At 41.2% G+C, this 13,793-nt stretch overlaps 1 protein-coding gene across 2 annotated transcripts in view; it reads right to left on the reverse strand.

Moving 5' to 3' along the window:
- Nucleotides 1-1,602: 1,602 nt before the first annotated feature.
- The window catches only part of LOC112214373 (myoD family inhibitor domain-containing protein), a 28,231-nt gene continuing 16,040 nt past the window's right edge, over nt 1,603-13,793 (reverse strand). For both annotated transcript variants that reach the window (XM_024373052.2, XM_024373051.2), the window contains 2 exons: nt 10,684-10,986; nt 1,603-4,351 (listed from right to left, as the gene is read on the reverse strand). In XM_024373052.2, coding sequence (XP_024228820.1) covers nt 4,098-4,351; nt 10,684-10,986 — 557 coding nt within the window. In that variant the 3' untranslated portion in view covers nt 1,603-4,097. The remainder of the gene's footprint in view (nt 4,352-10,683; nt 10,987-13,793) is intronic.

Genomic DNA, 13,793 nt, shown 5'->3' on the forward strand with positions numbered 1-13,793 from the left:
ATTGTATTTTTCCTCAATCTACACCCAATACCACAAAATTGACGTTTTTTTAATGCAAATGTATTTTAAAAATGAAACACCACATTTAAATATGTATTCCGACCCTTTACTCAGTACTTTCTTGAAGCACCTTTGGCAGCGATTACAGCTTCGAGTCTTCTTGGGTATGACGCTACTAGCTGGTACACCTTTATTAGGGGATTTCCCCATTCATCTCTACAGATCCTCTCAAGCTCTGTCAGGTTGGATGGGGAGCGTCGCTGCACAGCTATTTTCAGGTCTCTGTAGAGATGTTCAATTGGTTCAAGTCTGGGCTTTGGCTCGGCCACTTCAAGGACATTCAGAGACTTGTCTTGGCTGTGTGCTTAGAATCGTTGTCCTGTTGGAAGGTGAACCGTCGCCCCAGTCTGAGGTCCTGAGCGATCTGAAGCAGGTTTTCATCAAGGATTGCTCTGTTCATCTTTGCCTTGATCCTGACTAGTCTCCCAGTCCCTGCTGCTGAAAAACATCCCCACAGCATGATGCTGCCACCACCATGCTTCACCTTAAGGATGGTGCCAGGTTTCCTCCAGATGTGACACTTGGCATTCAGGCCAAAGAGCTCAATCTTGGTTTCATCAGACCAGAGAATCTTGTTTCTCATGGTCCGTGAGTCCTTTAGGTGCCTTTTGGCAAACTCCAAGCAGGCTGTCATGTGCCTTTTAGTGAGGCTTCCTTCTGGCCACTCTACCATAAAGGCCTGCTTGGTGGAATTCTGCAGATATGGTTGTCCTTCTGAAAGGTTCACCCACTGACAGGAACTCTGTAGCTCTGTCAGTGACCATCGGGTTCTTGGTCACCTCCCTGACCAAGGGCCTTCTCCCCCAATTGCTCAGTTTGGCCGGGCGGTCAGTCGTCTTGGTGGCTCCAAAGTCCTTTCATTTAATAATGGAGGTCAATGTAGTCTTGGGGACCTTCAATTCTGCATACATTTCTGTGACAACACAATCCTGTCTCGGAGCTTTACGGACAATGCCTTCGACCTCATGGCTTGGTTTTTGCTCTGACATGCACTGTAAACTGTGGGACCTTATATAGACTGGTGTGTGCCTTTCCAAATCATGTCCAATCAATTGACCATAGGTGAACTCTAATCAAGTTGTAGAAACATCAAGGATAATGGAAACAGGATGCACCTGAGCTCAATTGAAAGTCTCATAGGAAAGGGTCTGAATACGTACGTAAATAAGGTGTTTTGTATTTTTAATACATTTGCAAAAAATTCTAAAACCTGTTTTCGCTTTGTCATTATGAGGAACAACATTTAATCAATTTTAGAATAAGGCTATAAAGTAACAAAATGTTAAAACGTGAAGGTGTCTGAATACTTTCTAAATGCACTGTATGTATAACATACTGGTAGTTTACGAGCAGATCGTTTTGTGCTGTAGCCATGTGTTCATCCTGTTAATCTCATGCCAATGCTATGTATGGCATGAAAAGGAGGGACAAAACAGTTGGCTAAAGTGCCAAGGGATCTGCTTCCATGCCAGGAATTGTTACAAAATGGCTCAAAGCAAATCTGAAGACAAGCGATTAAAAGTCAAATTTACAATGTTCATACTTATTTTTATATGTTTTATTATTTCAGACATGATTCTGAATTAATGTACAACAACCTACAAACTGTTGTATGCTAAATGCAGTGAAAAGAGGTATTCTAGAAGATGGAAAAGGTAAAGACGGTACAGTATATCATATACACAACTAGTGGACAGAATATAAAAACATACTACAGTTAGAGGGAAAAAAAGATAAATACATGTAAATACTATGTCTTCACATTATCTATAGTGTTGTTCCTGTTCATAGGCCTGTATAGCCAGAAGAAAATATCCAGAGAAAGACCGTGTTAGTTAATCATACGAATGTTAAGAGGTCTGCGGCTTAGTTTCATACAGAGTGCGACTGAACACTATCTGCTGCGGTGTCCTTCCAACTCCTTTAAACATAGTGACAATCCACCATTAGAGAAGCAAGCCTAAGATCTGACAGCACATTATCTTTGATGGTGTGAAGTGAAGGAACTTTGCCATTTAGAAAAGCAACACACTAATGAGTCCCTGTGTTAAGTATCACTAAAACAACATCAAAGCAAATCTTTGAAACTGAGAAAGTGATTCACCAAACTCAACTTGATACACAGAAGAAGAAGAAAAAAAAATCTGCTGAAAAAAAAATGTTGTTCATTAGTTTAGGATTCTCTTCTCTGAATCTGACAGTCCAGAATATTTCCTTATTGTGTTGCGAGTCATTCACTTGTAATCCAAAAGCCGCTTATGGCAAACAGGGTCAGCCATGTTTTAATTCCTTATCACTTTCTGTTACTAAAGAGTGCATTTGAACAAGTAATACTGAGGCAGTATCCCAAATACATGCTAAATAACATCACAGAACTAACAGTCGTACCGTACAGTATGTAATCAAAGTGGAGTGTAAGACTGAGCAAATAATTGATTGACAACAATATAAAACAATGATTGTAGGGAACAAAATGTTATGACAATGATAAAATGTTGCGCAATTCACCAGTCGTAAAAATGTCTCATCCCTTGTATATTCCAGGAAGCCAGTATTTCCAATGTATATCCAGTAAATTCACGGCTTGAAAGACTGACAGGTGAAAACCATGGTGAGGGTCTTCAGGATATACTAAAACCATTATTTCCAACAATATGGCTTTAACATTGCGTGAGGGCACACGCTACAGTATAACTCAAATGTGCATTAATCATTAGTTATATCAGGCCAACAATCAGACAAGAATACTACTACTCATATCTGGAGTGAACTGCTGACGGTAGGCCTAAATCAAAATCTCCTCTGATCTAATAACAGCAATGGCAGCATACTCCAAAGCCTGACAACCCAGATGTCCTTGAACTCCATGTTAACCCTATGGTTAACCCTGCCTGTCATCCATCAATCCTTCTCAAAAGAGATTTGTTGATACAGGTAGATATTAGCAGAAGTCTCTCGTGGACAGACTACGTAACAGAAATGGTTTCGTAACATCTTCCAAAAGACTCTGGGATGCGAAGACAAGCAGAGATTTTAGTTGTGGGTGTCCGAGATTAGCATTGGTTATACATAATAGAGCTCCATTTGTGCAGTTTTGTAAGTAACTCAAGCACACTTGAATCCAAAAGACAACTAAAACGTGCCCTACAAAGCACGTACATTATTTACATAGTTGAAATGTTACAGAACAAAAACTGATATCTGGATTAAATACATTAACAGAAAAGGTATACACTAATCTACCCGATTTAGTGCTGATCTTCAAACTTTCTTTACATGAAGCTTTCCAATATTTCTTTACATGGAGCTTTTCAATACGTATCGTTTTGCAAACTACAGTAGATATGGACTATAACTACGGCTGTTCTGTTACACATTGTTCACGAATGTGTGTCTCGTAGTTCTTATACCTCTAATTGAAGGTGTATTAATATGAGTAAGAAAAACACATCCCAAAAACAAAGTTATTACAGTGTCATACAGTACTGACTAAACACACTAAAAGGCTGCTAAATATCAAGGTAGAACATGTATTCCTTTGGTTTAGTGTCAGGAATTTACATTTTGGTAGTGAAAAAAGAAGAAAACTTTCAAGGCAAAGATGTCAGTCGGACAGTATTCCTGAAATGATAGAGATGATCTTCCTATCCAATAAGGCATCTAAGGTAATATTTTTTAAAGAGCTGATTAACATATTGGTCAAAATTAAACACACACTTTGGTAAATAAAAAAAAAGTTCATATAGCATGTTTATACTTGTGGTACGTAACAAAAAGCATTTATAAAACTATTTTTGGCCCCTGCTTGGCCATGTTGGCAGAGAGGCCCAGTGTAGATTAATAGATCTCTCTGTGTGGGCTTAAATCGAAGGCACGCACTTGTACACACACACATATGCTAAACGCACACACCTAATTAGCCCACACACACACACTTTTCCTCTCCCTCCCTCCCTCCCTCCCTGCTGGAGCGTAAAGTACAGGTAGCAGTAGCACTACGGCCAACATTCCCAATCCCATCGCCATCATGGTCCTTCCTATGTGGGGAAGCAGATGCCGCAGCACTCCATGCAGATCTCCAGGCAGTCGGAGGACTCACAGCAGGCGTCCATGATGCCACAGTCCATGTCGTCGCAGGGGCAGTTGCAGTCATCTCCCATGTCCTCAGCGCAGCAGCAGCAGCAGCAGGCCTCCGAGGTGCAGGTGCCACAGCTAGCCTGGGCCACCACCATGTTGCACAGGGTCAGGAACTCACAGAACAGACAGGCCAGGATGCAGTGGACACAGCAGTCTGGGTCCCACACACACCATGTCCATAGAGACGGGTGGAGGATTATGAAAAAGGATGAAGGATGGATGAAAAACACAGAAAACCACACAAAGCATGATCAAATACAAAGAAAACAAAAACAAATGTCTTAAAAGCCAGTGGAGGAAAAAAAAATCTGATTAAAACCCCTGCCTGGAACAGAGCAAGTTAATCCCTGGTCTTTTGTAATCAGAAGCCTTGAGCAGGGCTCAGGCAGTTATACAGTCACAAATCAGACTGGCCAATTACTTTGACACGTACAGTATGATAACGTCCTTACAGTAAATAAGTCAAGATAAGACTATCACTATTGACTGACAAAACAGATGAAACCACAGAATGAACTGGAACAGTAGTATATTCAATAGTATTATATTGTATCTCTATGGATAAAACTCTGTGTGTGTGTGTGTGTGTGTGTGTGTGTGTGTGTGTGTGTGTGTGTGTGTGTGTGTGTGTGTGTGTGTGTGTGTGTGTGTGTTTGTGTAAGTGTATTCAGGTGCATAAGAGAGAGTGCAAGCTGAGTAGAAGTTGCTGACTAAGCAGGGAGGAGGAAGGAGAGCCAAATGGAATCAGGGAAAATTCCAAAGGGACTGAATTCCACTTTTGGGTTTTGATTAGCAGCTTTCTAAATAATTGGGGAATTATCATGCAAATGCACAGACTTGATTACGTAAAGCTGATTAGCAAAGTCCGAATTCTTCTCCCTGGCAAATTGTTGTGCTAATGCGGCCGTTTCTCTCATCACTGATTAACATTTAACCTCTGTAGACCTTTTACGTGTCTGGTGAGCATGTCGCCAAATCACTGTTGTTTTCCAATGAACGGATGGAAAACCCTCTTCTCTATTTCACCAATAAAACAGCTGTTTTATTTTGTGGAATTTATTATTCAGTTTTTTTGTTCAGTGGTGTTAAAACATTTTACAGAATGTAAGTGATGTCATGCACTAACATCCGTTACATGAAAGTCAGATGGTACACAGTTAAAAAAATAAAAAAAGACTGATGGATGGACAGATTTAGGCAAAACCATACGTAAAGAACAGGCAGAATTCAAATAATCAAAGCACATGCAAGCATTTTAAACAATGTTAGTTGATATTAATGGAGAGACATCTTTGTAATAAATCATGGGTACTAAATCACAGATCTACTCTGACATGCTGTTTTCTGTACCATGCAAGGAGCCGTGAAGGTTCTCCCCGCCACACTAGAGGTGGACCGATTATGACCTTTCAACGCAGATTGGAGGACCAAAAAAGCCGATACCGATTAATCGGACGATTTCTACATATATATTTGTAATACTGAATGAACAATGAACACTTATTTTAACTTAATACATAAATAAAATCAATTTAGTCTCAAATAAATAATGAAATGCGTTCAATTTGGTTTAAATAATGCAAAAAGTGTTGGAGAAGTGCAATTATGTGCCATGTGTGCCATGTGAAAAAGCTAAACATTAAGTTCCGTGCTCAGAACATATGAAAGCTGGTGATTCCTTTTAACGTGAGTCTTCAATATTCCCAGTTAAGAAGTTTTAGGTTGTAGTTATTATTGGACTCTCTCTCTATACTATTTGTATTTCATATACCTTTGACTATTGGATGTTCTTATAGGCACTATAGTATTGCCAGCCTAATCTCAGGCATTGATAGGCTTGATGACATAAACAGAGCTGTGCTTCAAGCATTGCGAAAAGCTGCTGGAAAACAGAGGACAGTGTGGTTTGAATGAATGCTTGAGCCTGCTGCTGCCTACCACCGCTCAGTCAGACTGCTCTATCAAATATAAAATCATAGACTTAATTATAATATAATAAACACACAGAAATACGAGCCTTAAGTCATTAATATGGTCAAATGTGGAAATTATCATTTCGAAAAACAAAACGTTTATTCTTTCAGTGAAATACAGAACCGTTACGTATTTTATTGAACGGGTGGCAACCCTAAGTCTAAATATTGCCATACTCTGCGTCCAAAAATGATGATTATCAATTGCTATGAAAATTTGAAAAATCGTCCCTAAATAAAATCGTCCAGAGCATGCACCTCTACCCACACTGTAGTCAAGGCCCAGCAGAGCTTTGGAGATGCAAGACATTGATATGGATAGAAAAATGCCAGTACAATCAGTGTCTTTGCATAACGGTCATCAGACGTTCTCAGCCTGTCAGAAAGACAGGGCTCCTTTTTGACAGCCGCAAAGCTTGACCAGTAGCGCTGTACTGGACACAAATCAGAGAATGCAAACATGAAACGATACAAACGGGTTCACCAAGATGTTTGAACGCTGATTATCATAGGCAACTACAACAGAGACACTTTAGAACAAAAGTATCATATTTCCGCATTTGAAATGATTGTTATTGAAAAAAACATTCATAATTATTGTGCACCGTATTCTAGAACTTAAAACTCTGTACTACTAGAGAAAGCGAAAAGCAGAACTTTGCCAATGTCAAATGATGAAACCTCAAAGCATCTAAAACCTTGAAAGACGCTTTACGGTAATTAAGCTAGTACCAGCACAGTACACTATGTTCTGATACAAAATGATCTAAATAATGTCCATAGCATCAAGCAGTTGGGGCATCTTAGTTAGCAATTCACTTGGATGTATAATTCAACAGCAGCGATTAGTGAAAACCTTACAGAAGGGGGCGAGGGGGGCTGGGTCATGTACACAAGAACGCCAGACATCTCTCCTACCACAAAGAAAAATACGGCACAAATTGACACCGCCTCAGTGAGAGAGCGTTCATGTTTAATGTCAGGCCGCGGCGAAGATGCCCAGATTCTGGAGGGCCAAAAACAGCGGCGAGCGCCTCAGAGGAAATAGTTTGAGACATCTGGAAAAAACTCCAAAGGGAGCAGCATGACATAAAACAAGCTGGAATGGGTGCACACCATCGAGCCAAGCGAAAACATTCAAATGAAGAGAGACTGTTGGGTGGAGGGCCAGTATACTGCCTAGCTGCCTGCCAGGCACAGGGAGGGAGAGAGGGTGAGAGATAGCATTTGAGAGGAGAAGCCCACCCCATGCAGTAGTCTTTAGAGTGCAAGTCCATAATGCATGAATGAGGGTCAAACATGTGGCTACGGGGAATATACAGACAAACCAAGATGTGAAGTTGGCGCAAAGAAAGCATTCCAAATTAGTTACCACAAAGGCCTTAAAAAGTATTGAATGTGACTTAAAAATGAGTTCAAATCATAATTGATTACACAACAAATAAAAACCACAAAAGGCCCCAACCGAACCCCGGCCTGACTAAAAGACGAGCGGTAAACGGCTCTTCAGTCAGTAGCGTACACAGAACTGTTATCACAGCTTCATTTCAGTGCCAGAGAACATGTGCCAAGAATGCTCTGCTCTAGAATCCCCTGAGCTAGGTTCTCTTCCAGTGGAGCTTTATTCTTCTAGTGTTCATAGGGGCTGTTTAGTAGCTAATTTCACAGGCAAACAGATTATGGTAATCCATGTAAACATTAAAACACAACAGCTTGCTGTTATACGCCGGGAAATAAATACTTGAGTGTGAACATATTGATTTAGAAAACACAAGTCGAAGAATAACCAACACAAAAGCTGTAATGAGACTTATTGAACTGTTGCTGCTATTTTTCTTTGCCAATTAAGACATGGAAGAAAAACATGACGCCTGTGGAATACATCATTGGTGAATATTTAACTTGTATCATACCTTTTATTTATAGGGAACTCTATAACTTGGTAGCCTTAGCTCTACCGTCAATCTGCTGCATATTTCAAATAGCTTAACCTTGGTGAAGACAAACAATCTCAAATTCCCCAATTCATTTAAAACAGATTTACAGTGAGCTCCAAAAGTATTTTGTTGTGTTGGCTTTGTACTCCAGCACTTTGGATTTGAAATTATACAATGACTACGAGGTTAAAGTGCAGACTGTCAACTTTCATTTGAGGGTATCATTCTGGACTATCTGTAATCATGGTAGCCTCCACACTAATGAAGACGTGTTTAGAAACATCATAGTCTTATTTACAATAAAAGTGACTCCAAAATGACAAAATCCATTATTTACCATTCATTTCTATTGGGCACAAAACAATCTGAAACACAACCAAAAACAAACAGCAAATGCATCCAGCAAGTCTGTAGGAGTCACAAGCTTGATGTAAATCATTGCATGCTATGAATATGGGACCAAATAATAAACTTTTGACTACTTTAATACACATAGCTGAATTTGGTCCCAATACTTTTGGCCCCCTGTACAAAAGTGCTGTAATTTCTAAACGGTTCACCCAATATGGACGAAAATACCCTCAAATTAAAGCTGGCAGTCTGCACTTTAACTTCTTGAAGCTAGGGGGCACTATTTTTATGTTTGGAAAAATAACGTTCCCAAAGTAAGCGGCCTATTTCTCAGGACCAGATGCTAGAATATGCATATAATTGACAGATTAGAATAGAAAACACTCTAAAGTTTCCAAACCTGTCAAAATATTGTCTGTGAGTATAACAGAACTGATATTGCAGGCGAAACCCTGCGGAAAGTCCAATCAGGAAGTGCCTCTTATTTTGAAACCCTTCTGTTCTTATGCATGCCTATCCTCCATTTAAAGGGATATCAACCAGATTCCTTTTTCTCTGGCTTCCCTACGGTGTCAACAGTCTTTAGACATAGTTTCAGGCTTTTATTTTGAAAAATGAGCGTGAAAGATCACATTGCGTAAGTGGATAGGTGGGGGCTCTCAGAGTGAGTTTTTGCGCTACAGAGTAAAGCCGCCATTGTTCCTCCCGCTGTTATTGAAAAACCTACACACTCGGTTGATATATTATCGAATATATATTTTAAAAACTACCTGAGGAATGATTATAAAAACGTTTGACATGTTTCTGTGGCCATTATGAAGACTATTTGGAATTTCCATCTGCGTTGTCGTGACCGCTCTTTCCTGTGGATTTCTGAACATAACGCGACAAATAAACGGCGGTATTTTGGGTATAAAAATCATCTTTATGGAACAAAAGGAACATTTGTTGTGTAACTGGGAGTCTCGTGAGTGAAAACATCTGAAGATCAAAAGTTAAACGGTTCATTTGATTGCTTTTCTGATTTTCGTGACCAAGCTTCCTGATGCTAAGTGTACATAATGCTATGCTAGGCTATCAATAAACTTACAGCGAAAGCAATCCAAGCGTTTGTGTAAAGCATAATTTAAAAATCTGAGACGGCAGGTGGATTAACAAAAGGCTAAGCTGTGTTTTGCAATATTGCACTTGTGATTTCATGAATATTTTTTTGTAATATTATTTGACTGCGCTATGCTCTGCGCTCTCTATGCGCTATGCTATTCAACGGTTGCTGACGAAAATGATCCTATGAAAGGGATGGGTAGCGCCAAGAAGTTAACCCCAGTCATTATATCATTTGAAATCCAAAGTGCTGGAGTACAGAGCCAACATAATAAAAAATGTGTCACTGTCCCAATACTTTTAGAGCACACTGTATCACATATTTCACACTTATCATCTATTATTTTTTCTCCCTCTTCCTCTATAAGACAAAGTAAAAGACAAAGCGAGAGGAGTCAGAGACGAGGCGATGATAAGCAGGGAGCAGCAGACAGGTTAGATAATGGATAGCAGATAACAGATAGCAGACAGCTGTTACAAGGTAAAAAGAGGATGCGTGTGTGACTCCCAGACAGACAGAGCCAATGTTAATGAGGAGCCACAGTAAGGCTGGAGACTGGAGGACAGACATAGGCCCATGCAGAGGGAGGGAGGGTGGTATGGAAGGAGGGATGACACTTAGCAGGCACCCTGGGCGGCTCATCCTCATTAGAAGGTCACACCTTACTGACCATTAGTCATTCAGAACACCAATTCATTACTGTACTCACCTCCACACAACACCTGAGAAAATGATGGCTCCCCCTGAATTCTAAAATACATCCTTTCGGTTGTTGTTGAGGAAAATAAAGCCATATGAAGCAGGTCTTGACCAAATGAAAGTACACTTTCATCATTAAAATAAGAGAACCGAGAGAATCTGTCCATTTTTGACCGTCTTTTCTGTCCTCTCGACAAATGGAATGTTAATGGTGGAAGACCTGCACTAAAGGTGTTGATGAAGTGCTAGCGGAAAGTCAAGCCAAGCAGATGAGGGATGTGTGTTCATTGTGTGATTATTAGTCTGTGAGTGACTCTAATGACCTTAAGTTGGAGCACAGTACTTACCTCCTAGTGAGAGAGTGTGTTCTATATAAGACAGAGTGTGTGTGTACAGTCGGCGCCCAGCACTTATAACTCACCCTCTGGTAACGTCCCAGGCTTGTGAGATACGGTGGAGCTTCCCTTACTCCGTCTGCTGCTGTCGCTGTTGACCGACAGGCTGGAACGAAGCTGGCTCTGCATCTTCTGGGAGACGCCGGGTGATGGGTGCTGCTTCCTGTGCTGCTCCGCCCCACAGGAACATTGCTGGCGGATTCCATTGCCGTTATTCAGGCCGGCGGAGGATTGGTGGCCATTTTGACTTCTGTCAGAAGCAGCATCTTCTCCCTTGTCGGGCTCTCCCTGCGCAGAGGCGGTTGGCTGGGGCAGCGGCTGAGGTTGAGCTGGATGGGGAAAGTTATTTAAAATGTCACACTCCTCTCTTTTCAGTTAGAGAGCACTTATTGTGCTTTCAGCATGTTTGACTGAGAACATGCCATTTATTCTCTACTAAGGTTTTACAGCTAGATTCTGAGTATGAGAAGGATGTTTAGAACGTTCAAGGTACTGACTGTCTTTGTTATGTTGGGTGCTCATGACAAGTATCAAATAAGTCACTTAAGAACCATTTTTTTGTAACCCTCAAGATTTCTTGTTTTGATACCATCAGAACGGATACCGGAATCCCGAGGGTAAACCTTCAATAACTGTCCTTTTTTTGTACTGCCATCATGGAACCTTAACAAATAAAGGAGAACTGAAGAAGAGGATTTACAACCCTCACACACCCAAATGATCACACAGTACAGTATCCCTGTAGGTGAACAGTGAGTGAACAAGCATTTTCTTGGAGAAGCACCCAGGTGAGTTAAGAGAAAGACTGATCCTGCATTCCTGCCCCTGCTACAGTAGAGTAGTGATTTCCCTTCCCCATTCTCAAAGCTCTGGCTCTTTACATTCTTACAGTCGCTCCACGTGTGACAGGCAGCAGCCAGCCATGAAGAGTCAACCACCGAACGAATGAATGTCGGGCCATCTGATAAAATAAAGGGAGCGGTGACATTTCCAAGGGAAGAAGGAGAAGAGACTCCTGCACATCCAGCTCTACAGGGAGATAACTCCTGCATTACCTTCCATCTGCATCAGAAAGGAGAGAGAAGTAGCAGCACGGTGACTTATTGATCTCTGTTGAATTATTCATCTCTTTTTTTATTTTTCACTAACTCTGCATTTTAGTGTGCGAGTGCTGCACAAGCGGCGGCCCGTACGGCAATACGACACTCACAGGGGAACTTTGTTGGTGACAGCCACACGATGTAGTGTTGATTTGTAGAGTGCTACTACTGTACCTGAACTTCTCCAAGTCAAAGTGGATGCGCCAAACAGTGATCTGCATACGCCTGTTCTTTCGTTCTTTCTTTCCTGTCTGCTCACCAACTAGTGCAATTATTGTTAACAAGAGAAAGGAAAATCGAGTTCTAGCCCACCTCTTTTTTACAACACACTCAGCACCCAGGGAGACCTCTGACGAGAATGTAGATGTAAAACAATGCAATTAAAAACAGACACTGCTTTGTCTCCTCGTACAGCGGTCCGCACGCCGCCTCTATAAACAAATATAGACTTTTGGGATCAGATTTCTATGCAATTTGAATTAGACAACTGGTTGGCACAAAGGAGAATTCATTATGCTCCGATTTAAACCCAGGTTGATGGATTTGACAGCTTTTTACGTGACATTGTTAGTAAACTACGGATGGCTAACAAGAAGATTCAACAATTGCTTGTTTTCTTTCGCAAATATCCACATGTAACTTGTGAGATATCAACTTTGTTCTTATATAGTGAACATCAACAATCTATTCTGTAATAAGACACATTTTAACAGTGGAATTCAGAATCAGCAACGAACAAACCATACTATAACTAGTACAAAAGTTACCTTAAGCTGGCCTCCAGAGTGGCGCAGCGGTCTAAGGCACTGCACCGCGTGACGACAGCTTCGGGTTCGATCCCAGGCTGTGTCACAGCCAGCCGTGACCGGGAGACCCATGAGCCAGCGCACATTTGGCCCAGCTTCGTCCAGTTTAGGGGAGGGTTTGGCCGGCCGGGATATCCTTGTCTCATTGTGCTCTAGCAACTCCTTGTGGCAGGCCGGGGGCCTGTAAGCTGACCTCGGTCGTCAGTTGGACGGTGTTTCCTCCGACACATTGGTGCGGATGGCTTCCGGGTTAAGCGAGCAGTGTGTCAAGAAGCAGTGGGGCTTGGCAGGGTCATGTTTCGGAGGACTCATGGCTCTCGACCTTCGCATCTCCCAAGTCCGTAGGGGAGTTGCAGCAAAGAGACAAGACTAACTAACAATTGGATACCACAAAATTGGAGGGTAAAAGTTTTTTTTTTATCATTAAAAAATACATGATAAGTTCTCTTTAAGGTCAATACCCTTTACTGATGTAGCCTACTGGGTAGGTACAAACACAGTATGTAGGCAGGACTATGTGACGCCACACTCTGGTCTAAAAGACGACACTTGCCTATGAAATAAATTACCCATAGCAGCTTGTGTAATAAACCAGTCTCTTTTCTCATACAGAGGTCATGGAGGCATCCACAAACGACCAACCCACAGTCTGTCTATTCTCTGCCTCAGCCAGCATAATTACCTTTCCCTTTGAAGAAAGTCAAGCTTTCAATTTACAAAGTATAAATAGTTATTAGGAAACCACCGCATAAAAAAGCAGCGGTTCAGGTTTCCGACACACTAGAAAGCCTAGAAAGTGGTTCAAGTGCGAGCCTACGAAGACACATTTCCAAGGACAGGTTCCCAGTCTCTCGTGGAGACCAAGTTTTATTTTTATCCAGTGAAAGCAATGGGAGACAAAGATGAATGGACAGGAACAGGGTAATATTCATAATCATTGATCACGGTAATGATGATCCTGCCAAAGATGATGGCATGATGAACCATGTAACCACACTGAACCAAGCCAGCTAGTAGAATATACTGTAGAACTACTTCTGGTAATAATAGAGAAATAGAACTAGCAGCAATAGATAATAACAGTTAAACATCAACTTGGATAAGAACTGTATACTCTATAGACTGGCTATACAATATAAATACCTATGTAATATAAATGCACTGCAAAGTCAGTGTTCCTATCCGGACAAGGAAATATATCCCCCATAAAAAAAAGGAACAACTCCCGCT

Source organism: Oncorhynchus tshawytscha, linkage group LG15, assembly GCF_018296145.1.
Source record: "Oncorhynchus tshawytscha isolate Ot180627B linkage group LG15, Otsh_v2.0, whole genome shotgun sequence".
NCBI classification, from domain to species: domain Eukaryota; kingdom Metazoa; phylum Chordata; class Actinopteri; order Salmoniformes; family Salmonidae; genus Oncorhynchus; species Oncorhynchus tshawytscha.